The sequence below is a fragment of the Galeopterus variegatus genome, unplaced genomic scaffold, assembly GCF_000696425.1.
Source record: "Galeopterus variegatus unplaced genomic scaffold, G_variegatus-3.0.2 Scaffold8109, whole genome shotgun sequence".
In the NCBI taxonomy this organism is placed as follows: Eukaryota; Metazoa; Chordata; class Mammalia; order Dermoptera; family Cynocephalidae; genus Galeopterus; species Galeopterus variegatus.
The window spans coordinates 49,048-68,033 of record NW_007734220.1 but is presented as its reverse complement, the minus strand read 5'-3'; the positions used below and the strand labels follow the sequence as shown (position 1 = coordinate 68,033).

The 18,986-nt window shown below is 38.3% G+C and overlaps 1 protein-coding gene across 1 annotated transcript in view; it reads right to left on the bottom strand.

Annotated features, from left to right (window-relative positions):
- Positions 1-3,990: 3,990 nt before the first annotated feature.
- The window catches only part of CA13 (carbonic anhydrase XIII), a 32,789-nt gene continuing 17,793 nt past the window's right edge, over positions 3,991-18,986 (bottom strand). The window contains exons 4-7 of the mRNA XM_008592623.1: positions 15,119-15,214; positions 13,794-13,856; positions 12,869-13,024; positions 3,991-5,182 (exon numbers count right to left, since the gene is read on the bottom strand). Coding sequence (XP_008590845.1) covers positions 5,063-5,182; positions 12,869-13,024; positions 13,794-13,856; positions 15,119-15,214 — 435 coding nt within the window. The 3' untranslated portion in view covers positions 3,991-5,062. The remainder of the gene's footprint in view (positions 5,183-12,868; positions 13,025-13,793; positions 13,857-15,118; positions 15,215-18,986) is intronic.

Below are 18,986 nucleotides of genomic sequence, written 5' to 3'. Positions count from 1 at the left end.
TCCAAATGATATTGTGCCATTTTTTTTTTAATGCCGATAGTATTTAATCATGCGTTTGTGTCTGGGGCCCTCAGAGAGGATACTGATACCTCCAACTCCCTCCAGTACCAGCCAACCACAGATGCCTAGAATTACTTTCATGAGGGTAGTTATTTTCCAGAAGTCCTTGTTAAAATACAAAATCTTTGTGTAACAATTTTTTTTTTCTAAGTCATACTTTCCATAGGAACTTAGGGCTGAGTTATAGCTCATCTGATCTCATTGAGACACAAACCCACACAGTTTATGCAACTCTCACTCTATGAGCACAGCTAAGATAAACTGACCACTCTCTCCACCCAGAGAAGCCTATATTGAAAACAAACTCATTTGAAACAAGGAAGTTTATGTACCTACTTTCTTCCAATGGGTGACTTATTCTGGTGAGAGTAGGAAAGCAAGAAAATGTTGAAGTTCATCAGGCAGGAAGGGGATACCTGATTTTTATAATTCCTCTCCAGGAAGGCAGGGGTGGGCTTCTAGCCACAGATGAGAAATATCCAATAAATTCAGTACAAAGAGTATTTTGTATTTACCAACATTGAGTATTTGCTATACATCAGTCATTGTTGCAAGGAGCTAGGGTATAGGTAAGCATGTAGGCAAAATTGTGAAGTGGTTTAAGTTCATCTTGGCTATCCAAACACTCATATCATTGACTTTTTTTGTATCATGTTAACATTCCTTCTGTCAGTCTTTATTCCCACCAAAATCTGTCACACAAAGATCAGTATTACTAAAGTGTAAATGATTGGAGGTAACTTTAAGAATTATTTTCTGAGGGGAGTTTGCAGTTCAATGGATATTAAAACCTTAACATAAGTGATTTAATCTTCTTCGGTAAAATTTAAAACAAGAGCAAGTTGAGGTAGTTATCTGAGGGCCAGGATGCCTTCCCAGCCTCTGAAATGAGACCACTATTCCTCAGCCTACATTTTCTGCAGCCCACTCAGAAGGTGCTAAAAGCCTTTTACAAAATATTCCATCCCATTACCACTTACATTAAAACGTTTATAAATAAATTTACATCTCAGGAAACTTTTGTTAGGAAAAAAGGACTTCCCTGTGAACAGCCCAGGAAATACTTAAAAATGTAATCTTGCTCTTCCCTTTTCTTTATCTCCCCTCTCCTTGTCTTCCCTTCTCTTCCTAAAAAATTCAGTCCAAATTCCATTAGGTAGAGTCAAGGAAGGTGTATGGTGACACTGTATGGTGACAGGGGGGACAAGGCACACTGTATGGTGACAGGGGGGACAAGGCAGCCCATCACAGGATGTCAGAGCCCAAGCTGCGTGAGAAGAACATCCGTGCAGAGTGGGGTGAGAGGTCAGAGGTGGTGATGGGATGTTGGCTATATATGGAAGAATGGGCCAAATAAGTGAACATGTTGGGGACAACGGAAGCCAGGTTTCTCCTGTTGGAAGGGAGTTACAGATATGGAAATGGAGAAAAACTAGAATGAACCCTGTAGTTGGACTGAAATTGGACACATGAATGTGAAATCATAGTTTTTAAAATATAGATAAGTACTCAATACAGATGTTTACATATACACAAGTGTGTGTGTGCACACGTGTATATACTCTCGACTTCTGCCTATTGCGAGTGTCTAGGGCTAGCAATACTCCAATAGCAATGAACTCACCTACTGTCCAGATCTTGGTTTGCTCATTGCTATTTTCCACTAAAAGAAACCAGCGTTCCTTGAAGAAATGGCTGATTCTAAGGCTGGGGAAGGAAAAGCACAAGATGAGCCTGGAACATCATACAGATTTCAGAAAGCAAGAGAGTGAGGACATGTCAAAAGGACGGAGAAGCCAGCTTGAAGGTGCTCCTGCTGACCAAATCAAGAAAAAAAATTGAGCATCGANGCTAGCAATACTCCAATAGCAATGAACTCACCTACTGTCCAGATCTTGGTTTGCTCATTGCTATTTTCCACTAAAAGAAACCAGCGTTCCTTGAAGAAATGGCTGATTCTAAGGCTGGGGAAGGAAAAGCACAAGATGAGCCTGGAACATCATACAGATTTCAGAAAGCAAGAGAGTGAGGACATGTCAAAAGGACGGAGAAGCCAGCTTTGAAGGTGCTCCTGCTGACCAAATCAAGAAAAAAAATTGAGCATCGGAATAAATAACAATGATGATAATAACATGATCGTAAAAGAATGCCACCCCCACAAGTATTTGTTAATTTCAAAGGATAAAAGGGTATCTTTACAATAGAGAAGTCTAACAGACACCATCTTAATCAAGTGATGAAAATGAAAATACTCCATAATAGGACAAACTGAAAGTGGAGGCCTGATAGAATGAAATGAGAACAGAGCACCGCTTTTGTGACATTCCTGCCAGTGATGCATAATCTGAATCTATTCACAAGAAAACAATGAGCAAACCAAGTTGACGAACATTCTGTAAAGTAATTGACCTATTATTTTCAAGTGTCCAGATCATGAAAACCAAGGAAAGAGTGGGGAATGGTTCCCAACCGAAGGAAATATGACAACTTAGATGGACAAGTTATTCTTAAATGGATTGGGTGGGTAAAAATAAAGTGATGTTAATCTCATGATTGTTTCATATGTATGATGATTATGTAAGACAGGGTCCGGGACGGTAGAAAATACCCACTTAGGTTTCTGGGATGATGGGGAATCAGGTTGGCAATTTACTTCCAAACAATTCAAACAAAAAGTTTTTTTGTACTGTGTTTTGCAATTTTTCTATGAGTTTGAGATTATTTCCTAAACAAAAAGTGTAAAAATGTAATCTTGTTCTGTGTACTGCACATCCACAGCCGTGATATGGTTAAGTCTGTCTCATTTTGTTTATTGTGGTTGAATCCAATTTAAATTAAAATACAAAATTCTTAACAAACATAAATCCAATATACATTGTGAGAAACCAAACAGATCTATACTAGTATTTATAAGTCTTTACTTTTTTTTAAAAGAGGAAACAAGGCAATAATTTTAACACACACTTAGACCTTTTGCCTAGAAGAGATATATAAATTAACAGGCAATCTTCAAGGAAATCAGTGATGTGTCGACTTTTTAGTCAACTAAGGTGCAATTTGTAGCACAGAACTGATGCAGTGCTTCAGCAGAAACCATAAATTACAAAGTGGTAACTCTCATACACAGTAACTAAAATCTCCATCCTACACGCCCCTCCAGATATAGCACCTTATATTCTCTGAGAAAACAGACTTCTTTCCCTGACTAGGATACTTCCCAACAGGTCTTTCCAAACTAAAGAAATATCTTTCCACTCAACAGTGATATTTTAAAAAACATTAGAACTTCTGGTTACATATGTTAGGTTTAATAAATATTCCTTTAAAAAGAAACAATTTTCAAGAGATAAAATATTTTACTTGTTACATTAACTTATAGTGCATTTGATCTCAAGCAGAGAGAAAATTACCAAAGGTAGAAAATACAATTTTTAAAATATTCAATTCGTTAAATATTTACTACATATCAGTCTTTTGCAAGCCCTCAGGCTAGACACAGTGAAGGGAAAACAGCAATGACCAAGGTACCAGTTTTACTCTTCAGTAGCTCATCTTATGCAACAGTATGTATCATTGTTACACAATTTACTGATGAGCAGTTATTCTATCATGAACAATATTGCAGAACAATTTCAATTATTAAAATCTACATCCAGAGTAAGAGAGATATCTGAAAGAAATCATTAAAATCATGGAAACTCAGGCAAACTTCTCTCAGAAGATGAGGAAGTGCAGCATGTGTTCAAGTCTTAAATGTAGTAATTCAGTTTATGCTTAATGTCACTCCATTTGCACCAGAATGGGCAAAAGGGACACCACCCTAAAATCATGGAAACTCAGGCAAACTTCTCTCAGAAGATGAGGAAGTGCAGCATGTGTTCAATTCTTAAATGTAGTAATTCAGTTTATGCTTAATGTCACTCTATTTGCACCAGAATGGGCAAAAGGGACACCACCCCAATCCTCCTTCACCAAAAACAAACAAAAATAAATAAGAGATAATAGGTTAAAATTAATATCAAGCACCATCTTACAAAATTACATAAGACTGAAGGACGTGTTTAAGATGTCTCTCAAGGCTTTGCCATAAAAATGAGTTTGAGGGTTTAAGGACGGATTGTGTATTTATAAGAGACTCAAGTAATTTTTTCCACCAATTGACAGAACAATGACCCACACAAGATTGTTACCGACTCTGTTGCTGAAACACAGGGCAAAAGTAGGCAACCGGTTCATCATGCCTGCAGGCAGGTCTGTGGTCATCTGTTAATGTCATAAATTGTAAAGCACTGCATCTTTTCAATTATTAACCAGTTCATCATTAATATTACCAAGTGAATATGATATATGGCATAATTCATTGCCATATAAATAGCCATTTATATCCTGAGGAATTCCTCACCAAATGTATGGGTTCTTTTTGATCTGTGGAGTAGATATATTAAGTAGCTGTATCCCATTCCCTGTAACTCTCACACTGTTCACTTTATTGAAGTTATTATGCAATGAGAATCAGCAACATATCATCACAAAAATTTACTTTGAAATATCATCTACTTTTTTATATTGGAATAATAGCAAAACATTAAGCAGAATGACTTGTTTAGAAAAAAGTATCACAATCCTGTCATTTGAAAAATAAATTTAAGTTTTTTACCTAACATCTCAGAAATGTGACTAATTCAGTCTCTACGGCTAGATAACACTTTTAATGCATTCTGAGGTTTGCAATGTCGGCCATGTTTTCACACAGTTTGAAAACATGTATTTTATAGGTTTTAGTACACATCAAACAATGTTTTCTGCTTGAATACCCATGAGTGCAAATCTGAGACAGATGAATTAAGTTAGTTTAAGAGATCTGGTTTTTTCTGTGATGCTGAAGCTGACAGTAAAATGGTACCCATAAATTGGAATTCTAGGAGGTGTTAGTAGGGACTTTTGTCTTATGTTTTTTGGTCTCTCCACAGTTGTGTTGGGGATGGTCTGCTGGTGATAATTTCTAACGGAAAGAGGCTCTCACTTTGCGTCCCTTCAGGGGCTGTGGTGGACGGTGATTGCTCAACAAAAAAGCCTCTACTTCACCCTCCGCTGTGCACTGGAGACCGCGGAATTTGGCCAGCTGTTGAAGAAAAGAGAAGGATTAGTTTCAGAATAGAAAGTCACACCAATGTTAATGAATTTCGCTGCATAGAAAAAGTAAGAAACTTACCATCTTTCCTCTGCCAGGAACTAAAAATATTACAAGGAAAATTTTCTGTTATGGGTCACATATAATAAAGCAACTCTTCTGCTAAATTATCATCACTGTACAAATATCTATGCATTCAAAAATTAAGTATATAAGCATTATTTATTTGAAGGTCAAAGTAATAAGAAGAAACAACAGCTAGATTATGGTTTAAAGATTACATATCTAGAAATCAGAAAATGTTTTTCTATCTATAAATACACACATACACACACACACAAACCCCTGACATGTTTTATTACAAAAATGGACTTAACTATACATGCTATTTTGAAACCTGATTTTTTTCACTTAATATATATCCTAGGCATCTTTGTGTGTCAATAAATATAAATCTACATTGTTATTTTTAATGGCTAGAAAGTTTTCTATTATAAGTACATTTTATAAATTTTTAACAATTCCTTGGTGGTTTAATATTAAATTAAGATTTAGTACAGGTCTACAGTAAATGAAGATGGATAAATTACCTAAATAATTCTATCTTCTCAAAAATGTTCACCAAACATATATTGCCAACTAATACAAGTAAGTCTTTGGCATTTGATTTGTTGTTTTGTTTTGATGAGGACATATTATTATTAGGAATAAGAACCTCCATTCTCTAAACTTTGCTACTGACCTAATCCCAGAGTCAAGTAAATTCGGACTAGGATGCATCATCTAGGTTTCCAATAGCATCATTTACCTGCGGCCTAAAATATTTCCTGTATAATGATAACCAGAATAGGGGGCAGAGGAAAGAGACATCCTTTAAAATGAACAGATATCAACCTGCGGCCTAAAATATTTCCTGTATAATGATAACCAGAATAGGGGGCAGAGGAAAGAGACACCCTTTAAAATGAACAGATATCAGTTTATAATCATACTCTATGGAGATGTGATCATCCATCATATAAGAGTAACCATGTATTTCCACAAGGGCTATTTTGAGGGTCTTTTAAAAGAGTACAGATATGGGAAGGAGGAGATGGATGTTTACAACTTACTACTGCTCAGGTTTTATTAGACCAGATCATTATAGCCAAGACCAGATGAGACTTAAGAGAATCTGCTGAAGTCAAGTAGCAGAGGCTAATAAAATCTAACCCCTGAGACCAGAGGGAGGACACACAGCCTTCTGCAGATCATGATATCCAGGTCTGTCTGGAGTGGCTATTCCAGGTGGCTGTGCAGGAATCCTGAGTCCTAAATGAGGGTGCTGGTTCACAGGCCTCACCAAGCACAAACTGCTTCTCCAGTGATACCACTGATTTCTCTGAAGATTTTGGTTTCATTTTCCCTCCACACTCTCTCTGCGCCTCGTTCAATCCCTGTGGAAGTTGATCATGGTTACCTACCTCTGCAACACTTTAGCTTCATCAGTCTAGAACTGGATCTTACTTTAGATCATTCTCTGGCCAGCCTGCTCATTTGGTAAGAGTCCCTAAACCTGTCCTGATGTCTCATCAAACCCCTTCCCTTTATGACTCTGGGTCTCCCAATCATTTGGCCCAGCTAGGGAGACCCCACATCTGCCAGTCCTTACTCATGTTTACTTCTTTCGGCTCCAATGTCCTCCGCCACTGCACTGGTCTTGAAATGCACATGCCTGGCTGTCCCCACCATTCTCATTGCCTCATGTGGCCCCAGGTTTTGTTCAGGCAGAAAATGTGCCCCTCTGTCACCTAGGCTGCCTCAACATCTGGAAGTGTCTCCAGTTCAGCCTCGTTGCTGAGGTAAGTATGACCTGTTTTGATGGTTTCCTTGGTTCTACTACTGAAATTTTAATTTCCTTGGGTAGTAACACCAGTAAGCTGAAATACTATTTTCCAATAGTTCTGTACACAGCTGTATGTCACTCTCACGCTCAAACCTCTTTAATTGCACTCCACTGCCTGCCAAAGTTAAGTAATAATAAAACAAGCTCTCTTATGAAACATGCTAGGCTAGACACTGTGCTAAGTGCTTTACATTACTTTATCTTATATAATCCCCAAAATAATCCTATGAGTAATATACAGTTATCCCATTTTACCAATGAAGAACTTGAGGGATAGCTAGGAAGTTTCCATAAACCATCTAGCAAATATGCCATGCAATAACCAGAGAACTATTCTGCATCACTAACTTTTCTTTTTTCCCATTTTCCCCCAATCTCTTTTTTTAAATTTATTTATTTTGTTATGGAAACATTCGAACATACACAAAAGTAGAAAGAGCAGTATAATAAACCATGATGAAACCATCACCCAGCTTCAGCAATCATCAACGTGTGGCCAATGTTTTCATCCATACACCCACCCAAGCTTTTCCTCCACCTCCCATCCTGCCCAAACTCAATCACTTTAAAGCAAATTCCAAATATCGTGTCATTTCAGTGTAAACATTTCAAAATATATCTCTAAAATACATAATATTTCTAACATTTTAATAGGCACACAAAACAAACTTGTCAGCATGACTTCTGAGCTTCTCAACCACCCAGTTCCAACTAACTCTCCCATATTAATTTATTACTTCTACACACAGGTCCCACTCTAAGCCAGTTTTGTAAAAGGTGGTCCAAGAGCATCTGAATACAAATACTTTGGAGTGATTCTCAAAAATTCAGATTTCTGGGCCGATCTGTGGCTCACTTGGAGAGTGTGGTACTGATAACACCAAGTAAAGGGTTAAAATCCCCTTATAGGTCTTCTTTAAAAAATAAATAAATAGAAATAAGAAAAAATTCAGATTTCTGCCTATACCAGCCAGCTGCCAAAAAAAAAAAAAAGGCAAACCAGGAACTGAGAGAAAAGTTTCGCAAAACATGTATCCAAGAAGGAGCTTTTACCCAGACTACATAAAGAACTCTTGCAACTCAATAACAAGAAGACAAACAACCCAATTTTAAAATGGGCAAATGACTAAAATAGATACTTTGTGATATGGGTTGAATGTCTGTCTTCTCCAAAGTTCATGTGGAAGATTCATCCCCAATGTGGCAGTGTTGAAAGGTGGGGCCTTTAGGTTATTGGATTATGAGGGCTCTGAATGGATTAATCCATCAATAGGTTAATTGATTACTGGGTTACCACTGGTGTGGACTGGTGGCTTTATAAGAGCACATGAAAGTGCTCTTGCCAACCTCACCCTATGATTGCCTGTATCACCACTGAACTCTGTAGACAGTCCCCAACAAGAAGGCCCTCACCATATGTGTTCCCAGGCCTTGGACTCTCCAGCCTCCAAAACTGTAAGGAATAAATTCTGTTTCTTCAAAAATTCCCCATTTCAGGTAATGTTATAAGCAACAGAAAATGGACTACTATATTTCACAAAAAAGTTACATGCATAGCTATTGAGTATATAAAAAAATTCAAAATCACTAGTCATCAGATAAATGCAAATTAAAACCACACATACTCATCAGAATAGCTAACATTAGAAAAACAGTATCAAATGCTGGCAGGGATATGGAGCAACTAGAAATTTCATACATTGCTGGTAGGAATGCAAGATGGTACAGTCACTTTAGAAAAAACAATGTGGCAGTACCTTAAAATACTGAACAGCCAGGACCTAGTGATTCCAGCTACAGATATTGATCCAAGACATATAAAAATGTGTCCATACAAAAGTGTGCATGTGAATTACTCCTAATATCCAAATACGAATCACTATTATTCATAACAGCCAAAACCTGGAAGCAACCCAAATGTCTATCAATTGCTGAACAATTTTTTTTAATGTGGTATATCCATACTATGAAATATTACTCAGTAATAAAAATGAATAAAAGGAGCGAATTATGCTAATTAAGTCAAACACAAAAAACTATGTACTGTATCATTCATTTAACTAAAATTCTAGAAGAGGCAAAATTCTAGTGAATGCAAGTCAGTGGTTGCCTGGGGCTACAGGTAGGGAAGGTGATAAGAGTGAAAAAGTACACAAGGAAATTCCTTTGGCCAGGGGATCTATTCCATGTCTTAATTGTACCAGTTGTTGCATTGTTAAACACCATCACCAAAATCAACAACGCGCATTTAAAATTTGTAAGTTTTATTGTATGCAAATAATATCAAAATAAACAAAAAAGGGAAATCTTTTTTTTAAAAGAAGAATATATTCATAGTTAGAAACAACATTGTCTCAGGCATTCTTGATTGTGACAATTTCTCAGACTTACCTTGTTTTTGATTACCTTGACAGTTTTCAGAAGAGTACTGATCAGGTACTTTGTAAAATGTCCCTCAATTGGGCATTGTCTGATGTTTTTCTCATGGTTAGAACATGACTGAATTTTTAAATTATCATTTGCTTTGTTCTTTAATTCTTAAAACCACAGTATCACATTATAAGAATGATTTGAATTATTACCCAAGTAACTTCGTTAGAACATGACTGAATTTTTAAATTATCATTTGCTTTGTTCTTTAATTCTTAAAACCACAATATCACATTATAAGAATGATTTGAATTATTACCCAAGTAACTTTCTCAATCTGGTTAAAAATTAAAATGTCTGAAAGTGTTCCTGCTACAGTAGATTTAAGTGAATGCTTCAAAGTGAATTAACAATCACACTAGAGCTCTAAAAAGCAGCTATAATTTTATACACCCTCCTGCATAATATCATATTAATCATACTAATTCATAGAGCCTCAAAAAAGATAGTGGTGAATCCACAGCTAGGCAGTTATAATTCCTAATTTGCAAGGAATTATTTTTAATAAGGTTGACCTTAATTTTTTAAGGAACTAAATTATATATTTTGATGTATTCTCTTCCAATCACTGGTGGATTGGAAAAAAACAAAAAACAAAAGTTATTTTCCAAGTTATCCTTGAAATATGAGGGGAAACATGATCCCCTAATTATTAACTACCTTGAAGTTATAATTTATTAAGTCTTAATATTAACCAGTTCAAATTTAACAAAGGAATGTAAAAGTAAACAGTTTATTTAGCATGTGAAGGAGAGATAAAGCCACTGAATCAGCAGCAGGTCACATTTCTCATGATATAATAATGGAAAAAATTCACAGGAATTTTTCACGTCAATCAAGCTCTGGATTTCTATCCAGACTTCTATAAAATGTTTTAATAATTATACACCAGGTTATTACTTGTCTTTAATCCTAAAGATGAGGTCAATGAGGAAAAACACCCAACATTAAGTTGAATGTGCTCAATACCACGAAGGGAAATGTTGCCTGAAATGATCTTGGTAAAGATGAATCAGCTCTAGTCTGATTGGGGGGAAAAATAAACAGGTAGGCAGGTGGGAAAGCACAGGACAGGAGTACTTTATTAGCTGCAAAAATTACTAAACTATGTTCATGCTAAGATACAGCAGCACCTAATTCAAAAAGGACAACGACAATCAAAACAAAACATAAACTAAGAAGCACAGCATCTCAAAACATACAGACGGCATCCACCTGTCAGATTGTTCAGTTGCATGGTTCAGAGCTCCAAGCAGAGTTTCTGGGAGTTAAAGACATCCTGAATCTGACAGGCTGCTTGGCCTACCACAGAGGCTCCATAGCATTTAACAGAAAAATGTGTGAGTTAATGTCTTCCCAAGAAGAGCACTAGTAGCCACCCCACGGCCTCTTAGCAAATGCTTAAAACCCCCTCGCGGTTCTCTGCACTGCCATTGCCTCCATGTGACACCCTGCATTGCTACAGAATCACCTCACCAGATGTGTTCCCTGGACTGTGCACCTCCCAGCCTCTGAAACTATGCTGAATAGATGCGTTCTCTTCTTGGCCTTACATTCTGCAACCTGGTTTGAAATTCCTTCTACAAAGAACACCACTGCTTTGATTTTATCAAAATACAATTCAAGGGCTGGCCCCATAGCTCACTCAGGAGAGTGTGGTCCTGTCAGCACTGAGGCCATGGGTTCGGATCCTATATAGGGATGGCCGGTGCGCTCACTGGCTCAGCGTGGTGTGGACAACACCGAGCCGAGGGTTGTGATCCCCTCACCGGTCAGAAAAACAAACAAAAACAAAAACAAACAACAACAACAAAAAAATACAATTCAAAACTAGCTACTGTAGTAGTAGTTAAAGCAGTATTACGCAGCAAAAGATTCCTTAAATAGGAAGGACAGAACATCCCAGATGTTGGTAACAGACAAAACTGCTGAAATCACCCAGGTTACTTTGGGAAAGTTTGTATGAGGCATTACCACTCAGAGAAGAACCAGAGCTTCTGCCCAACCGTCAACCTTGATAAACTGTGGACCTTGGTCAGTGAACAGACATGGGTAAATGCTGCCGAACACAAGACTGGACTGGCTCCACTCATTAATGTGGTATGATCAGGCTACTACAAAGTTCTGGGGAAGGAAAAGCTCCCAAAGCAGCCTGTCACGGTGAAGGTCAAATTCTTCAGCAGAAGAGCTGAGGAGAGATTAAAGGTGTGGGGGGTGTAGGGGGTGTGGGGGGGACTGTGTCCTGCTGGCTTAAAGCCACAAGGAAGGAGGTTCATTACATAGTAACAAATGCTTCCCCCCCCCAAAAAAAAGCCCCTCAGGCAGCCCCACAAAAGTTTTGTCAACAAAAGCCAAGAAAGATCAACAACCTCACTTTTCTCTCCCCCTCCCCCTCCTTCTTTTCTTTAATTGTAGTAAGAACACTTAATATGAGATCTACACTCCTAACAAATTTCTAAGTGCACAAGACGATTCCCTCGAAAACTTAAGGCACTACACCTATCACTGTTCTCAGGCTCGCTTTGAAATCTGGGAGAAGCGGGCATAGGGACTTGAGGTCAGAAAGAATGTCATCTTCTGTGAGAAGCCTCTCCTGATTCTCCTGTTTGTATCCCGGCCTGTTTATGCCTCAGACCAAACAAAAGAAAACAAAAGCAAACAATTAGAGCATTCAAAATGGTGCTTCACTTTTATCAGTGTCTCTACCCACATATGTAGAGCTACACAACTACGCCAGTTGTCCGGCTCTTTTACCTGCCCATAATCCTGCTGACTGGGCCAATTGTCGAGCTAGGGCTGGGTCTGGAGCTCACAGACCCCTCAAGCCTGTTCACAAACTGGGTCACAAACCCTTCATATGCCAGGCTGGGTTCCCAGGCCCCTCACACGCCAGGCTGGGTCACCAGACCCCTTACACGCAGGTCTATGAGCTAGGTAACCGGCAAACGGGTCCTTGGAAGCCGTAGGCTGGAAAAGCACAGCCACGAGGTGCGGCATCCACCTGAGGCAGTAAACACCAGCCAAAACCACGGCGCTGTGCATGTGCACCAACTCCACCCACACACAATTTGCTTACAAAGAATGCTGCACCACCCCCAACCTGCCCCGAGGTGAGGGGGTCTGATTAAATTATTCTATTCTCCCAACAACAGACATTTCTAAGAAGTGGGAAGGAAATCATCTAATCATAGGTCAATTAAGAAAGACACAAATCTCATCTAGTCTGACCACCTGTCTGATTAATGAAAAGAAAACACAGGCTTCATAACGTGGCAGAAATTAAGGGCAGAGTTAAAACACATAAAAGATTCAACCAAGTTTCCTTTGAGTGAATCAGGATCAACCTGGAAAAGGTCATGTACCTGTTGAGAGCTGATATTTATAGGTTGTTTTAAAACGATCCATGTGACACTTTCAAGAAGAGGTGGAACCGTAAGAGAACCAGGATATGTCCAGTAGTCCCAAGATGGCGGAAGCAGCGATAATGGGTCAAAATTTGTGAATCGAGTTTGTTTACCCTGGGGAAAAAAAGAGGTTCTACAAATTACAATAGGATAGCTTTACACAGACCTCAAAAAACATACACAATGAAATAATATGGAATTATTTAGTATCTTCCTTCAGTAACCAAAAAAAAGCATCTACCTTCATCTAAAAAATTTTAGAAAAAGTAGTACTTCATATAGATTTATTTAAGAAGCACAAAATTTATTATTATATAAGTGGTCTTTAAATGTTGCAATTAGGGGCCGGCCCCGTGGCTCACTCAGGAGAGTGCGGCACTCGTAGCGCCAAGGCCCTGGGTTCGGATCCTATACACTGGCTGAGCATGGTGCAGACCACACCGCACCGAGGGTTGCGATCCCCTTACCGGTCAAAAAAAAAAAAAAAAAGTTGCAATTAGGCTGGCTGGTTAGCTCAGTTGGTAAGAGCATGGTGCTGATAACACCAAGGTCAAGGGTTCAGATCACCTCACAAGCCAGCTGCCAAAAATAAAAAATAAAAAAATAAAATGTGTTACAATTTAAAGGCTTATTCTGTTATACAATACCAGAAACTAATTATGCATAGATTTATTAGTAATTCTTCTAGATCATTTAGTATCCTTTCATAATTTTCAAAAAGTAAGTGGTAATAGGTTATTTCTGCTTTTTTGGTCAAGTGTGTTGCAAACTTGCTTCAAAGCAGGCAGCATGTGGTATGTCTAAGGTCTATGTCTTTAATGGAAGATAAGTCAGGAAAGAACAAGGAATATGTTAGCCATTAGCAAATAGTCACTCATTTTACCTTTTCTTTAATGGAATCCAAAATATCAGTAATCTTTTGCAATTGGGAATTATGTTCGCCAATCTAAAAACATGAAATTTCAAAAGAAATGGTTACTGAAACCACTCCATTTCAGCCACTATTTTTCAATTATTTTTTTAAAACAGAACATCCAGTGTTTGTTCTAAAACAAAGCTTCTCTTTTACCTGCTGGCCCTATCACGCCAGGGAATCTGAACAACAAGATAATACTACATGATTCCTGTACAGAACTTTCAGTTTTGTTACCAAACTAGTAGTAACAACTTTATATTTTTCAGCTTTATGAATGTTTAAGATATAGGTGAACTCGAGAGAAACCGTCCTTAGGAAACTCTAACAAAATATCTGCACTATTAAGCCAGATTGACATTCAAACTCGAGATCTAAAATTAGACGAGAACACCTCCCACTTGCAGCCTAAAAAGATTATGCATAGATTTAGTAGTAATTCTAATAATTACTAATAAATAAAGTCCTAGATCTTATAATAATAATAATATAATAATAAAGGTCCTAGATCAAGGAGATATACCATCATGAGCAAACTCAGCATAAATAAATAAATACCTCTTTTCATACGTGTGTACTGAATCTACTTGGAGGTTTTAAATCCTTCAGTATTAAAGTGTAGTCTCTTGCCCTACCTGGATCCTGCTGCCACCACACAGACTTAGTGGTTAAAGGCAAGGGATAACTTCCATCCGAGGCACTCCCCACCTCTGTCCCATGCTTCTGCAGGCCCAGTTCCATGAGTTACACCATTACACACAGAGTATGTGGTATGGCAAAGTGCACGCCCTACAAGAATGTGGTGCAGTGGGAGTTGAGAGGCCCAACCCATTCCCAAGTATGATGACAACAGTACTTTTCTGACCACATGTAATATTAGACAAAGGGAAATGCAGCAAAGTATTTTAAAAATCAGTGAGTATGTTTGGGACAACATGCCATTGTGGTCAAGCAAGTGCTTCAAGAATCAGGAGCTTAAACTTTACTCTGTCCTATAACTCTAACTATTGTGTAATCTGGAAGAAACTGGAATAAACTCAGGATCTCAGTTGTTACTTCTCATATTCCTCTTGCTGTTGACACAACTGTTACTATTCACATAAAAATGATCAATGGACAGGAAGAAGGATCATAGATTATGCTCAAACTTTACATAATTTTTAAATATTCATTTCAAAAGGAAAACACTTAACCTAGAATTTAATTTACTATTAAAAAATGGTTGAATGTCTACTCCATAACTGAAACTCTTTATCCAACATGGCTTTTTAAAGATGAAATCAATGGATTCTCACCTGTAAAAATACTCCCAAGACAGCTAGTCCATCTGGTTCATGAGCTGCCTCAACAAAACTGGGGTATTTGTCTGAATTCCAATGAACAACATGGAGCTGGAAGGGAGATACACAAAGTAGTTCAAATGTATTTTAAACATCCTGAAAAACATAAATGCAAATAAAAGATTTATATCGCTGTTCTGATGCTGTGCACTCATATAATGTATTCTTCAGAAAAATCTTGGACAGAATATTTCTATCTAAACTTGCCAAAAAACTAAAATTCAGTGAAGGACCATGGCCACTTTACTGGTCTGTGGTGTTGTGACATGATATTTCTATATTGGTTTTTATCCATGGTTCCTGACTCATGCTACTCTCTGACCTTTTTCTGCCCTCCTTTTACCTGCTTTTTTCTCCCTGATGAAGGAAATCTCTCACCTACATTAGCTTGTTGTAGGTCCTAAGATCCCCGTCTCAGGAGGGGCCTTGCCCCATGCCCGGGAGGAATGAATACTGCACAGAGAGGTCAAGAAGAATCTGGACAGGAAAACCTGCTGGGTTTCCCCATCCAGGCTGTTAATGTTAGATCATAGCCTTTTTGTCCAATCACATTTCTATATGGTTGTCCATGCTTCAGTCATTCCTACATAATCTTGAAACTTCCATAAAAACCCAAGAGCACAGGGTTAGGGGAACTTGTGGATAGCTGTACACGTGGAAGTTCCTGGAGGGTGGTGCACCAGGGGAGGGCACAGAAGCTCAGCGCCCCTTCTCCCATACATCGCCTTGTGCATCTCTTCATCTGTATCCTTGTAATATCTTTTATAATAAACCAGTAAACATTAAGTTCTTGTTTCCCTGAGTTCTGTGGGCCACTCAAACATACTCATGGGACCCAAGGACGAGGTTGTGGGAACCCTGATTTATAGCTGGTTGGTCAGAAGTTCCAGAGGCTTGGCCTTGCAACTGGCATCTGAAGTGGGTGCAGTCTTGGGGACCGGGCCCTCACCTTGTGGGATCTGATGCTATCTCTAGGTAGATAGTGTTGGAACTGAATTAGAGGACACCAGCTGGTGTCCGCTGTAGAAATGCTGGCTTGCTTGCCGCTGGGGAAAAATCCCCACATTTGGTCACAGAGCTCAGTCTTCTGTGATGATGGTTATTGAGTAAGAGTAAAGGAAATGCTACTGTGTGTGTGTTTCACACTTACCAATTCATACGTGTCTACATTAAAGACTATTTAGAATATCCTGAGCACCCCGCCCACCCCTCTAGCCCTAAAAAACTCGAACCATTGCTCCCAAGTAACTTAGGGATCCTCGGTGTCTTCCACAAAAGGGATTGGAAAGGAGCAGCCTTAGATCAGACCCCAGTGGCAGCAGTCCACTGAAGGAACGTGGGCTCACAGGTGGGTGGAGAAGTCAACCTCGTGCACAGCAGGTTTCCAGGGACAATCCTGCTGCTAAGGACAATGTGGTTGTTCCTAAAACTGCCTAGTTAGATGCTGACCCCTGTAGTTTATGATTTTTTATGGTTTGAAAATGCAATTCTCCTTATGAGTAACTGTTTTAAGCAGTATTCACACATTTTTTGTTAACATTATTTTTAATTGATAAATTATAATTATATATATTTATGAGGCACAACGTAATGTTTTGATAAATGCATACAATGCGGAAAGAGTAAATCAAGCCAATTAACACATCTATCACTTCACATCCTTGTTTATACATTTACTACCTTCTATGAATATGTTCAGATCCTTTGCTGAGAGCATGTTTTAATGGGGAAAATGAGGCTTCAGGGCCAGGAACCTGAGGCATCTGAGAGAGAAAATGAGGCAGCTGGTGCTACTGAGGATCCTTTGCTGAGAGCATGTTTTAATGGGGAAAATGAGGCTTCAGGGCCAGGAACCTGAGGCGTCTGAGAGAGAAAATGAGGCAGCTGGTGCTACTGAGGAGGGGGAAAGGAGAGAAGGGGAAAGTAAAGGACTTGGAGGAGCGTGGAACTCTAGAAAATACTTCACCTACTTTTCACAGTGACACCCTCATGCAAGTGGCCTTCTGCAAAACCCAAAGGTGTCTGTCCTAAATGTTTCACCATTGTAAGCAATGCAGTATCCCGAACACAAAGACAAGCATGAAAGATTGCAGAATAACAATAAAGTAGAAAACCACTTTTGGAGAGTCTTTAGTTCTGGTTAAGGGAAGGACAAACTGACATAGAAGCCAAAGGGCAATGTGACACACCCAAAAGATATAGCTATGATCACAAGCAGGAAAGCCAGGCCATGTTGTCCAAGGACCTGATATGAAGCACTGATTTCAGGTAAGATCTCCATTTAATGAGCCCTTTCAAATCACCCAAATCACCCTCCTAGCTGACTGTTGTAGAGAGAATTTAGTATATTCAAAAACATGTTTTTATCCCATTGTTTAAATATGACTCCATGTCTTACAGACAACTAATATGAGGGGATTTCTGGACAGATAAGAATTATCATAAACAGCCAACTCTAAATCTATAAAACAGTGCACCATCCTCAAACAATCAAGGAAAACTGTGGGATATTCAGACAGAAGATATAAAGGTGGATTCCTGTAGTGTCATGTTCCATGCTGGTGTGAGATACCTGGGGGAGGAAAGAAACCTGAAAACACAGGATGATGAAACAAAACGCATTTGGCTCTTAGGAGATCGATGAGGGTTCCATTGCCAGGGGAGGGCTGATAAGGAGGTTGAAGTTGTTTTAAATGGCTCCAGGCCAATGCCTCGGTTCATTCAATAAGAGATAAAACCAAAGACATAGAAAGATGTCAAATAACTTCTTTAAGGTCACAGCCACAACTGATTAGAAAATGAATGTGTAATTAATATGTGTCTCCTATTTATATCACCATCCTTCTGCTGGTTAAAAAATAACTATTTGAAATACGATCAGAAACTAGAGCAGAAAAATCTGGGGTTTTTTTGTTTGTTTGTTTTGTTTTTTTGAGAAGTCCTCTCTCACACACACCTTGCTTAACAGGCAGCAATACCTTCACAGAGGAACTGATATCACTTTTATTAGCATTCGTATTTTAATTAAAACTTAAAAAAACAAATAGTAAACACATTTTCTAACAATGACAGCAGTTGTAGCCACTGCAAAAATGGGAATAAGATTCTCCCCTATAGAAAATAATTTCTAAATAATATTATTCAACTTTAGTATTTTCAAACTGCATATAATTGATATGTAAAATACACTGCCAAATACTATGCCCCAAATCTGCCATGTCATGAATGTTGAAATCATAGTTTCACTATTAAGTGCATATTTAATATGCTTATTATACATTCTATATAAATTGTGATCAGATAAAGTTCCAAACATAGAGTGAACCGTCAGCCCAGTTTTTGCGGATGCATACATCTTGGGGTAAAATCTTTATGACTTACATCACTTTAATCTCTGTGTAATGTCATGAATCATATTAGGCCCCAAATTAAATTTTTATATGCTGTAGCTCGCATACATCTTGGGGTAAAATCTTTATGACTTACATCACTTTAATCTCTGTGTAATGTCATGGATCATATTAGGCCCCAAATTAAATTTTTATATGCTGTAGCTCTAAATTATTTCCTTCTTTTCATTTCTTTTCTTCTTTTTATTTTATAAGGGGTAACAACTTGATGATAGTCATGAACGTAGGTACAAATGTGGCTGGAAAAACTACTTAATACCTTGGAATCATTTCTAGAACAGAGCACAAAAGGATTCTTTTGAACCTGAAACCAAATGCAAGTTACTCCCAAATATTACCATCTCCTGCCCTGACCTTTTCTTTAAACTTCAAGTTCATATCCAACAGCCCACTTGAACATGAGCCTAGAATGC